Source organism: Rhamphochromis longiceps, linkage group LG6, assembly GCF_057381845.1.
Source record: "Rhamphochromis longiceps isolate RC_006_pf linkage group LG6, R_longiceps_female_GT1.1, whole genome shotgun sequence".
Lineage (NCBI taxonomy): Eukaryota > Metazoa > Chordata > Actinopteri > Cichliformes > Cichlidae > Rhamphochromis > Rhamphochromis longiceps.
Window position 1 is genome coordinate 44,205,965 of NC_140562.1, and position 13,193 is coordinate 44,219,157.

The 13,193-nt window shown below is 41.5% G+C and overlaps 1 protein-coding gene across 3 annotated transcripts in view; it reads left to right on the forward strand.

Moving 5' to 3' along the window:
• Window positions 1-13,193, forward strand: part of sorcs1 (sortilin-related VPS10 domain containing receptor 1) — a 213,371-nt gene that overhangs the window by 150,275 nt on the left and 49,903 nt on the right. For all 3 annotated transcript variants that reach the window (XM_085410921.1, XM_085410919.1, XM_085410920.1), the window contains exons 7-11: window positions 1,961-2,079; window positions 2,268-2,357; window positions 5,207-5,386; window positions 7,150-7,296; window positions 9,873-9,975. In XM_085410921.1, coding sequence (XP_085267047.1) covers window positions 1,961-2,079; window positions 2,268-2,357; window positions 5,207-5,386; window positions 7,150-7,296; window positions 9,873-9,975 — 639 coding nt within the window. The remainder of the gene's footprint in view (window positions 1-1,960; window positions 2,080-2,267; window positions 2,358-5,206; window positions 5,387-7,149; window positions 7,297-9,872; window positions 9,976-13,193) is intronic.

The window sequence follows — 13,193 nt, forward strand, 5'->3', positions numbered from 1 at the left end:
TCGTGAACATTGTGCTAAAGTAGAGAAGAATTGGGAGTTGTGTGGACAATTCCATTGAAGGGTAATACGAAGGGACAGCGGAAATGGCCGAGTCGGGGGACACACAATGACAACGGACGGAAAAGTAATGCATATATTAGAATATTTTTAAAGCAAGTGATTTAGCTCAGGGGGGCTCTTTTAAGTAGAAAGAAACACTCTTCGTCCTGAATGACAATGAACACTGGGATATTTGGGGTTCATTTTCACTTTTCTGGGAGCGACTCCTTGTTCTTATATTTTTAATATTTTTCCCTAAATTTCGGCAATTTTCAGCAGCGACCCAAAATGCCAATAAAAATAAATATAGAAAAGGATTGAATTAAATGCAAAGAGCACAAATTACTGATAAACAAAAGTATGGACAGAAACTTACAGCATCTACTCTTTTAAACAGCACGTTCTAAAACAAAAGTACATTTGAATAGTTTTAAAACCCCTGCAGATATAATCTAAGTACATAAGATTTTAGGGCTCAGTGCTGAACCCCAAAGGTAACTCAGTAAATCAGATATGACTTGATTTATTTTTATCTGTTGTTGAGATAACTATCATTGTGATAGCTTTCTGAAAATTTTCTTGCTATTTTTTTCCACAGAGGACGATCTGTGGTTGGTATTAATAAATCACCACTCCCACAGACTCCTCCCTTCTTTCTCAAAATTGCATCACTGCAATCGACGCGGATCTATTTGAGTTTAAACCAAACAAACAAAAAAGTACAAATAAAAAACAACTTTTTTGAAAGTGAGATAGATTGGCCTTTTATTTCCTACTCTTATAAACCGAAACAACGTTTGTTCTTTTCCTGTTTCGTGTAAAAATACGTGTTTGGGTGGACTGTCATTGGTTTTTCATTTTCAGTCCAAAGTGGAAAAATGGGGGAAAAGTTTGTACAAAAACTAGTAAGAGCCTGTTCTTATTCCACAATCTGTATTTGCTGGAGCTATTTTTCTTTAATCTTTTTTTCTGCAAGAAAAATATTTCATGGATAAAATTCAGTTTTAACCTCCTAAGACCCGAACTCTTCCACGGCATGCATTTTTAATTTCTCTTTGATATTTGGGCTGATTGGGACCTGATGAAAGTAAAAACAAAGAATTGGCAGATTTTTTTTTTTTTTTTACCTAATCTTTGTTTCTAAGAAAAATGAGAGCCATATGTGAGGATATTCATATAAAACTTCGATAGAACAGTGGCAGTATAATGTCCTCACAAGTGGATATCAGGCCCTTGTAGAGCAAAATTGAGTATTTTGGTCTAAATAACCCAAAATGTGATGTCCACATATGTGGACGCAGGTCCTAGGAGGTCAAAGAAGTTAAAAAACACGATCTAGCTTTATTGGTGTTACTAAGAACTTAAAGTCAGGATATATCGGCCTTTGCCACTTCAGTTTTAACCACGTTTCAGTCTCTCTTTAACACTTAAATGATTGTAGTTAGTTTTTTCAATCTCACAGAGTTTGTATGGCACCTCTCTGAGGCCAATACAGTAAGGGAAAGCCAATCATCCAAACATGCATAGCAGACATCAATCGTGTCAGATGTTACAGTCGCACAGCCAGAGACTATCACTATTGATCATGCGCGCGTGGGGGGAGCCGGCACATATTTGGCAGAGGCTAACGTGTGGGGACAGGCGCTTTCCCAGCGCTGCGATTGAAGGCAAAGAAAGCAATTGGCTTCTGTGGTCATCTGTCTTCCCCTCCACCCAGCTCCTCCCTTACTGGGACCACTTTATTGACACGAGTAATGTAGGGGCCAAAAGAGGCTGCTTGGCTCTGGGTGAAGGCTGCCTTTCTTCATTGGCTAATACCATTGCTGATGCCAGGGCTTGACGTGTGTGTGTGTGTGTGTGTGTGTGTGTGTGTGTGTGTGTGTGTGTGTGTGTGTGTGTGTGTGTGTGTGTGTCGGAGCAGAGGCGCTGTATGTCACCTGCAAGCTGCAGAACTGCACCGACGCCAATAAGGGCAAACCATTCCCCGGCTACATTGACCCCAATTCTCTGGTGGTGCAAGATGAGTATGTGTTTGTCCAGGTAGGTAATTGTCCAGTTTGCTCAGTAAGAAATATTACAGAAAAGTGTGTGGAGGAGAAAAGATGTTGGGTTTTCTGGGGAATTTGTCAAGGTCATTCTTACAGAGAGATGCTATTAGTTGAGCTATACGTGTGAAAATCCTTTATCTGCTTTATTAATGTCTACAAACTTTTTTGGCTCACCTTAAGGTGTCAACTGGGGGGAGGCCAATCTACTACGTGTCAGCTAAAAGAGATGTCTTCACCCCTATGAAGCTGCCCAAGTATACGCTGCCCAAGGTAAGAAATATACCTCGTTGGCTTCTTTCTTTTTTCTCATTTCTAAAGGGGAAAAAAATAGGCTTTAAACTTTGTTCAATATGAAGGCGAAACTTTCAATAACGCTCCAGATCGTGCCGGCTCCGTGTGGTGCCCTCTCTGTTATTTATGGGCGAATCAAGGGCAAAAGTAGCTCTCGCAGTGTTTCCAGAATTGTTATTCCATGCTGCTCCATGTGCGCGTGGCCTCGCTTGTCACGTCCCCGTTGACAATTAAACATGTTTTATTCAATCAAGCTCTGGGCGCCCAGGTTGCTGCCAGCTCACTGCAAGGTGTTGCTGGCACAGTCAGAGGTAGATGAAGCACACAACTAAACAGCATGGCCTCAGCTGCATAACTCTGCCCAATAAGCCCGACGTAGTCTTAATGATTGCTGTATCCTCTTAGTGGAAATACATGAATACTAAACGTGAAGCGATTCTGATTAATAAATATGATTAAGCCCAGCAGGAGGGTAAGAACAATATGTATACACTAAAAAATTACATTTCTATTAGCATAGAAGAGATCATGTTGCCTAAAAAAAACAAATTAAAGCCTTTACAAATTTCCATTACAAATGACAGTAAATGGATGTTCTTTTAAAGTGTAATTTCAAGCTGATGATGATATTAAGAGCACGCATAAAGAGGGGATGTTGACTTTTATTGGATAAAAGCAATGAACAAAAATATCAATATGCAAAATGCACAGAGGAGTCGGGAGCACACTGAACAGAAGCTTACTGTTGACACGGTGAATACAAACTGTTTGTTGTCTCTGTCAAGATATTAACGAACATTTAAACTGCTTTTTAAAGAGAGGGAGTTTTAATCATTATGATGTTACTATTAAAGATTGTACTTTGCTATTAAAACAACCATTTGTAAGTCTGTATGCATCACTATAAGATCATGGCTGTTTCCCATTGTAATTATATAGTAGAACTGACACAGGGCAATGTGGTACTGCGCCAACAAATTCACCAAATTCACACATTGCTTATAACACCACATAAATAAAGGTGTCGCGGATGAATACAACAAAATAAAATGATACGACCGAGACAGAACCTTTGGTATTTTCTTAATATAATAATAAACCCGAAATTACTGTGTAATTGTGTAACTTTATTAGCAGCATCCTCCTGAAAATGCACCAACAACATTAAGAGTAACATCCTCCTCTCTGCTCCTTAATGCTTTCTGGTCACTATGGTAACTCGGAGATATTTCTTGCAAAATAAGACGGCGAGTTAACGATACAAACCCTGAAAACCATAAATTTCACAGCCGAGCGTGAACTCAACGACTCGTGGACCGGTACCGGGGACCGCTGCATTACATGGGCAAAAGTCCTGAGCTCTACCTTTTAATCTTTGAATCCAGGTCTGTGCGTTCCCATTGCTACAGGTGTATAAAGTCCAGCATTGACCCACGCAGTCTTCATGCATCGTTCTAAAGATCTCACTGAATTTCAGTGTGAGACTGTAATGGGATGAAATTGTTGCTGCAGGTCGGTTTGTGACATTTCTTCGCTTGTAGATTTCCCGCCATCAGCTGTAGGTGCTATTGCTGCAAAGTGCAGCTGTTTACATCCATGAAGTGCCAGACCTTGTAGGATATAGAGCAGACTCTGTGTGCTGAGCAGTGCTGGTCAAGTTACTTGAAAAAGGTCATTAGTAACAAATTACTGATTACTTCTCCAAAAACATAATCCTGATTACTTATTTTCAAAAGTACTTAGTTACTTGACACACAGCCTGAATACGTAATAAAACAACAGACCTTTCAGCCCAGTTCTATTTTTTCTGCATCCATCATATAAAATGTAATCAAATGAAAAAGTCTCTTTTTAAAACTTGTTTTATTAGTTTTAATCTTTTAACTTTATGCACCTTGCATCAAGCAAAAATTTAAATGTATGTAACTGTCTGTGGTTTGAAGAAATTTATTTGCTATTTAAACCTATTTCCTGCATAATCCATCATATAAAATAAAATCATGATTTGTGTTTGCACTCACTCTTTCAAATAGATGCAAGTAAAACACAGCAAAAATTAAATAAAATCAAAGGTTCAGCAGCACTGAGTCCTGTCGCTCTTAAATCTATTGTCCCCTGTTTAGCAGGGGTGAGGCGGGTGGAGGTTTGCCAACAGTGGTCATGTCAGCGGGGGGATCCGGGGGTTTCTCTGTGAATGTCACATTCCCGTGGCAGCTCGCTCAGATATGAAGTTTCATTTTTCACTGTAGAAAGAAGTTTTCTTCCCACACAGAGTGAACAGCTGATGCTAATGTTTTTGTCCCTTTTTAGGGAGTCAGTACTTCCACGCTTTAAACCCTGCATGGTTGTACTCTCTCCTGTACTCCGTATTATCCATTGTTGATCTGCACACGTCTGTTACCATGAACGCTTAAGTCACTGTCATGAGACACTCGCACAAGCAAAATCACGGTTTAGTAATGCTTACAGGAAAGCAACAGTAACCTAATTGCTTTTTTTGCAAAGTAATACCTTACTTTACTCGTTACTTTAAAAACGTAATCAGATTACAGGAATGCATTACTTGTAACGAAGTTGCAAACGCTCAGTGACTGCAGCGATCCAAACCTCGTCTGGTATTTATATCGGCACAAAAACAGTGTGCCAGCAGCTTCATGCATGGGTTCCCATGTCTGAGGTGTAATGTGTTTCGTCCACATGGTGTATATGTCAATTTGTTATTATTGTCAAGACTTTTTATTGTATGATACAGAACAGCACAAACATAAGTTGTAAAGATAAAAACGCTGGGGTAACAAGGGTCTGTGATATCATTTTACTCCTACCAGGATCTGCATGTGATCAGTACGGATGAAAACCGTGTCGTCGCGGCTGTGAGGGAGTGGAACCAGAATGAAACCTACAACCTGTATGTGTCAGACACTTCAGGGGTCTACTACACTCTGGCTCTGGAGAATGTGGTCAGCAGCATGGGCCCCGAGGGAAACGTCATGGTCGACCTCTACGAGGTAAAAAAAACATTCAATTTCAATTCAATTCAATTCAATTTTATTTATACAGCGCCAAATCACAACAGCAGTCGCCTCAAGGCGCTTCATATTGTACAGTAGATCATACAACAATAGATACAGAGAAAAACCCAACAATCACATGACCCCCTATGAGCAATCACTTTGGCGACAGTGGGAAGGAAAAACTCCCTTTTAACAGGAAGAAACCTCTGACAGAACCAGGCTCAGGGAGGGGCGGGGCCATCTGCTGTGATTGGTTGGGGTGAGAGAAGGAAGACAGGATAAAGACATGCTGTGGAAGAGGGAAAGAGATTAATAACAGATATGATTCATGCAGAGAGGTCTGTTAATACATAGTGAGTGAGAAAGGTGAGTGAAGAAGAAAAACTCAATGCATCATGGGAATCCCCGGCAACCTACGTCTATTGCAGCATAACTAAGGGGGAGGATTCAGGGTCACCTGGTCCAGCCCTAACTATATGCTTTAGCAAACAGGAAAGTTTGAAGCCTAATCTTGAAAGTAGAGATAGTGTCTGTCTCCTGAATCCAAACTGGAAGCTGGTTCCACAGAAGAGGGGCCTGAAAACTGAAGGCTCTGCCTCCCATTCTACTTTTAAATACTCTACGAACAACAAGTAGGCCTGCAGAGCGAGAGCAAAGTGCTCTAATAGGGTGATATGGTACTACAAGGTCATTAAGATAAGATGGGGCCTGATTATTTAAGACCTTGTATGTGAAGAGCACTGAGGAGGACCACTGATGCTGTATCCACAGGAAAATAAACTCTGTGTCTGAAGCAGGAACATCGCACAAATGCAGAAACCTCAGCTTTAGTTTTGGAGCCTGCAGTATTCATTTTAGACAATTCTCTGTTTTTAAACAGCAGGCCTGCTCGATGAGCATGCGGCCTGCAGGTTTATTACGAACGCTGATCAATACTTTGGAGCTAGCAGGCAGACGTGATGAAATGTACTTACTTTGTCATTTTGCAAAGGAACCCTGCTGCTGTAGGCCTACAATCTTCAGAGCACGTTGTGTGAATATGAAACAGCTTCAAAGTGCTGACATCAACAAAGGCAAAGGGGCATTGTGCCAGCCATATAGATTTTTAGGAGCCTGAGATTATTTCTTCCTTTGATTAATAACTGCAGATCACTTTGCACAACACACCAAATCCAAAAACAGAAGGTGTGCTATGAGCTGGTGTTGAGGCTCTGTGGAACTCACGATGCTTTTAAGTTTAACGTAGAATAGAACTATATCTGTGAATCTAATAATTAAGCCCTTGGTGATGCCGCTCATGTCTGCTGTGGCCTGAGCAATAGAATCGAATCTACTGTCTTGATTGGGGTCGCCACCCGAAACGCATGATGTGCTAAATCTCTCCTCCAAGCGAGATTGAAGTATCTGTCAATTACTAAAGTGGAGTTTCATTGCCTGATGCCACTGTCACAGACTCAATTCAGTATCCCTGAGTCGTCCTGCAGGTCTCCAACAGGGAGTCAGATTCATTTAAGACACACATCGATTATTCACAAGTCTCCAGACAGTCGATCATTTCCCACTCAGGGTTTGTGACTGTGTTTGGTTTTTGTTGGGAATGCAGAAGTAGGCTGCGTTTCCTTGAAGTGTCTGATTTGCTTTTGCAATGCGTTGCGATCGTTTTCGGCACAGTGACTTGAAAATAGGAAAGCAATCATATTTATTGGTCAAATAAAGTAAAATTTCACATAAAGCCGTGAACCGTTCTGATTCTCCAGGTAGCGGGAATAAAAGGAATGTTCCTCGCCAACAAAAGGACGGACAACCAAGTGAAGACGTACATCACCTACAACAGAGGCAGAGACTGGAAGTTACTGCAGGCACCGAGCAAAGACCTGAGAGGCAACAGCATTCACTGTGTGCTGGTGAGTTTCTTTGCATCTGCCAGCGAGATGCGTTCATACATGTTTTTATATGTGTGCACTTCCATCAAAGAGAGGCCTTGACAGGAGTTGACTGATCCCAGCAGCAACGAGAGCCCGAGCTCGGAAAGAGCAGCGCCCATCAAAGCTGAGTGCTCTGAGGCTGCTCAGCTAAAAGGTCAGCCATTTTGATTCAGTCCAATAAGCTGACCTCCCATTTAAAGAAACACAGAGAGAAAGACTTGTCAGACAGAAAGGCTTTTCTGTATTTTATCTGCCTTCCTTCCTGAGAGCCTCTAGAAAGTTGGAGGCTTCTCATACTCTAGTGGAGTTTTCACTCACTAGTAAAGTTCAGAATTACAAGTAAACAACCTACCCTTGAAAATGGAAACCGCTTATTTCTTGTAGCACATTTTTCTTTTCAATACCTTACCTCTTTGTGTATTTCTCTGTTAAATGAAATGTTGCAAAACCAGTGACTCAAAGAGAAAACCTAGGTAAAGAAAGCACAAAAGTCCTGAGCATTTGTAGAGTTATGTCAATACTCCAGCAACCTTAGACGCTAGAACCACTTCTGCAAGAATCATAGCAAAGCAAGACATTTATACAGAGGCCAAGGATGAAGTCAGTCAGTGGATGGAGTACAGATTGTGTATTCGGTTTTTAAATGATGACATATGAACCCTGCTTTCGGGTCCAAACTACTCTTTGTTTTTAACATGTTTTAATGCTTTGTATCTTGTTCTATTTAATCTGAACAAGAACCTAAAGAAAATCTCAGTTTTTAAACCCTTACGAACTATAACTACAGCCCAGCCCTTGCAGCAGTATATTAATGACTAACCTCATATTGTGGATGGATTATCTCAGTCGTTCTCCTCACTGAAGTTTGGTCCCTTTTACAGCATCCTGCCATGTGATTGCATTTGTCCCTAACCATCGGGAACCCTCCCGTTAACTTTTATCGAGTGGAAAAATTAGCTTTCATCCTCCAGCTTCACTGTGCTAATGTGTTTATGTCATGCTAACAAAGCTGTGTAGTTAGCCACCACGTAGCACATCATTATATACCAGCTAGCCCAACTTCAGAAACCCTACAAATGTCACTGCTGTTTAGTTTTCTGTCTTCATTTATGTCAGAAGTGATAGCAGAGCTGTACGTTTTAATTGATCAGAAATCCCTCAGTCAGAACATGTTTCCATCTAAAGATTACATACCTAGCGAGCTAACTTCAAACATTGTTAAACTTCATAAATCCTGTTTTCATGGATGCCTGGATGTTAAACTTTATTGTTACACCTGGTAGAGCAGCAGCGCTGATCATTTTATTAAAGATGGAAGACAGTTTGTAACTCTCAGTGATGCCGCAGTGTTCGTTTGACTTTGGGACCTAAAGCGGAGTTTGGACCCGGAAACGGCTAATGACGTCAAACGTAAAGACCAGATAGGTGCTAAGAAATGCCAAAAGATGTGCCTTGCAGACAACAATGGGGGTGATCAGTTAAGGAGAGGGATATTCGAAAAGCACAAGACTGTGCACAAGTTTGCTCACATTGTTATTTTAACAACATTGTGTTAATTAAGAAGCAACCAAGTGGCAACCTCCAGGGCTGGATGATGCTGGCAGGTCTCATCACTGATAACTGGAGCTGATCACCACTGCACCATGTTTGCGGTTTTGATTGCTTTTAGAAGATTATTAAAATCAAGTGACCTGAGAAAAGTATGACCTACTGTGTGGTACACACCAAATTGTGCTTTAGTTCTGTTGGTGAAATTCTAGTTTTTTATTAGTCTACACTCATTTCCAGCAGCTATCTGTGCCCCTCCAGTGCAGCTGGTCAGTGCAGCATGGTAATCAGACTGCTAAGACTAGCAGATAACTCAATCCTTGGACCAGATCTGATGGTTTCTGGCTCTAAAAGAACCTACGTGGCAGCCGTTGAAATGCTAATTGTGAGGTTTAACAAATGCTTCGTTTAGATGCCATAGGTGCGTCATGGTGAGGAGGAGCTACAGCCATCTGTTATCGTGTCTGTGGCAGCAACAAAATATACAAGTGTCAAAGAACAAGGGTTAGACGCTTCATCAGTACAAGTTTCGGATGAGCACGGCTCACTTTAATCACCTTTTACTAATACATGTCGCTAGATGACAAGAGTTTGACAGTTGGTGTCACTGTAGCACACCTTCACATATGTCCTCTTGAAATGACTGTATGTACAGAAATAATCACCTTTTTTGATAAACCAATTAGCGATTCAGTGGCATGCCTCGCCTTCCACCCATATTATACAGTCATTTGTCAGGAAATGTCAGAGTTTTAATAAACCTCTAAACAGCCCGTCACAACATGGCCTGCACCAGTGGCATTTTGCTGGGTCGTAATGAGAATTGTGCCTGTAAAGGTTAACCCAATCAAAATTAATGGTGAGGCCAGTCAATGGGGAAATGGTATTTGTGATAAAACATAAGACTTGGGAGGGTTGCCGATCCACATTGAGGCAATAGCAGTTTTGCGCAGAAGCATCTTTTGGAGGTTTTTTTTAATAACTGAGTTTTTGATTTCTCTCTGTAGCCGTACTGTTCACTACATCTCCATCTTCACGTGTCTGCAAATCCCTACACATCTGGAAACATAGCCAGCAGGGACTCGGCGCCGGGGATCATTGTCGCATCAGGTGGGTGAGAGGGAATATGTTTCGAGTGGCACGTCGTCTACATTCTCCGTGTCTTCTTGGACTTCTGAGGAGTTTTCTTTAAGACAAAGCTCATGTTTTTATCTGTCGTTAAATTATTTAATAAAAGAAGGACTTTTAGCCCTTGACTGAAAGGTTAAAACATCTAACCAGTGCTCACTGTTGTTGATTTGCCAGGGTTGTAGAAGGAAAGTCGAACAATATGTGCATTATTCAGTTAATAAAGTAAGGTATTCTATGGTTTGCTTAGATTTTAGTATACAGCAAAGGTAACATGAAAGAGCCTCCAAACTGCAGAGACATTAGTGATTAAAAATGCTTCTCCTTTACTGTTTTTCTTCTTTCTTCTGTGTTAACTTTAAGATATCTGTCTGTTTCTCTTAGTTATTAATCATTTCTGTCCATTTTCCATGACTTGTTCTTCTTTGCAGTTGCACTGTAGTGTTTGTTGCATTTAGCATTGGTATATCACTCCCGCAAGCATGTGACATGCTGGCATCAGCTCACCTTAAAACGCAAACAGATACAGTGGGGCAAAAAAGTATTTAGTCAGCCACCGACTGTGCAAGTTCCCCCACCTAAAATGATGACAGAGGTCAGTAATTTGCACCAGAGGTACACTTCAACTGTGAGAGACAGAATGTGAAAAAAAAATCCATGAATCCACATGGTAGGATTTGTAAAGAATTTATTCGTAAATCAGGGTGGAAAATAAGTATTTGGTCAATAACAAAAATACAACTCAATACTTTGTAACATAACCTTTGTTGGCAATAACAGAGGTCAAACGTTTACTATAGGTCTTTACCAGGTTTGCACACACAGTAGCTGGTATTTTGGCCCATTCCTCCATGCAGATCTTCTCGAGAGCAGTGATGTTTTGGGGCTGTCGCCGAGCAACACGGACTTTCAACTCCCGCCACAGATTTTCTATGGGGTTGAGGTCTGGAGACTGGCTAGGCCACTCCAGGACTTTCAAATGCTTCTTACGGAGCCACTCCTTTGTTGCCCGGGCGGTGTGTTTTGGATCATTGTCATGTTGGAAGACCCAGCCTCGTTTCATCTTCAAAGTTCTCACTGATGGAAGGAGGTTTTGGCTCAAAATCTCACGATACATGGCCCCATTCATTCTGTCCTTAACACGGATCAGTCCTCCTGTCCCCTTGGCAGAAAAACAGCCCCATAGCATGATGTTTCCACCCCCATGCTTCACAGTAGGTATGGTGTTCTTGGGATGCAACTCAGTATTCTTCTTCCTCCAAACACGACGAGTTGAGTTTATACCAAAAAGTTCTACTTTGGTTTCATCTGACCACATGACATTCTCCCAATCCTCTGCTGTATCATCCATGTGCTCTCTGGCAAACTTCAGACGGGCCTGGACATGCACTGGCTTCAGCAGCGGAACACGTCTGGCACTGCGGGATTTGATTCCCTGCCGTTGTAGTGTGTTACTGATGGTGACCTTTGTTACTTTGGTCCCAGCTCTCTGCAGGTCATTCACCAGGTCCCCCCGTGTGGTTCTGGGATCTTTGCTCACCGTTCTCATGATCATTTTGACCCCACGGGATGAGATCTTGCGTGGAGCCCCAGATCGAGGGAGATTGTCAGTGGTCTTGTATGTCTTCCATTTTCTGATGGTTGCTCCCACAGTTGATTTTTTTCACACCAAGCTGCTTGCCTATTGTAGATTCACTCTTTCCAGTCTGGTGCAGGTCTACAATACTTTTCCTGGTGTCCTTCGAAAGCTCTTTGGTCTTGGCCATGGCGGAGTTTGGAGTCTGACTGTTTGAGGCTGTGGACAGGTGTCTTTTATACAGATGATGAGTTCAAACAGGTGCCATTCATACAGGTAACGAGTGGGGGACAGAAAAGCTTCTTACAGAAGACGTTACAGGTCTGTGAGAGCCAGAGATTTTCCTTGTTTGAGGTGACCAAATACTTATTTTCCACCCTGATTTACCAATAAATTCTTTACAAATCCTACCATGTGAATTCATGGATTTTGTTTTCACATTCTGTCTCTCACAGTTGAAGTGTACCTCTGGTGCAAATTACTGACCTCTGTCATCATTTTAAGTGGGGGAACTTGCACAATTGGTGGCTGACTAAATACTTTTTTGCCCCACTGTAACTTGACAACAGAAAAACCCCTCAGAGCAGCATTGTTCCTGAGAACACGTGAAAAATAGGCAAGGACTCTAATTGATTCACCGTGAAGACAAAAATAAGGTAATGTGACATCAGCAGCCCCCAGGTGGATTCACATCTGTGATATTTACTCCCGTGTGGACCGGCTCTGTCAATAACATGCAGGCACCGGCCTTGGGTGTCTGGAGAAGGCCAAGTTTACCCTACCAGCATGAATGCCATGACCTTTATGAACCACTGTGGGATAAGTCGGTTTCACTGATTTGGGAGTAAAACAATTAACTTATTTATTTCAGTCTATGTCATTATTTCAGCTACAGAATGGTGAAAATGAATGAGAATGATTACTTATTTCTTCTTTTCTGTCCCAGACCATCATTTGGAAGTTATTTGGGGATTAAAAATATTGGGAAATAGTCCTAAAACAGTAAAACTTATTCAAAGTCCTGGGTTCTGAATGATTATCTCAGTTTTACTTTTTTCTGCCTTAGTAAAAAAGGTGGCAGATGACATGGGAGACATCGCGGCATTGTGTAAAAATCCCATTTTACAGAGTTATGAGGAAAGGTTAGCTTTAAGGTAGGGTCATCAAGTCCATGAGCTGAAAGACACATTAAAAGCTAAAATGATCTATTGATACTGAGTCTATTCATACACTTGTGATTAATTAATGTTATGTTATGAACATTAGCCCATTCACAATGTGACATGGGATGGGCTTTTAAACATTCCAATAGTTTTGTGGTCTTGTTCATCCGTGGGGGAAGAGAGGAGCGGGAGGTTGACAGATGGATTAGTACTGATGCGATCAATCACTGGTCCAGTCTCTGTGGTTAAAAGCATAAAGGCAAAGCTGTCGATTTATTGGTCAGCTCCTATCCTCGTGTTTGACCACAAGCTGTGGGTCATGACTGATTGAGGATAGTATCAACAGGACAGCTTCCTCTGTAGGGGGCCCAGACTCAACCATAAAGAGGGTGAAGAGCTCATACGGGAGGGGAGCAGGGGAAAGCCACTACCATAGGTTTAGGTCAGATTTTCTGTCTGGT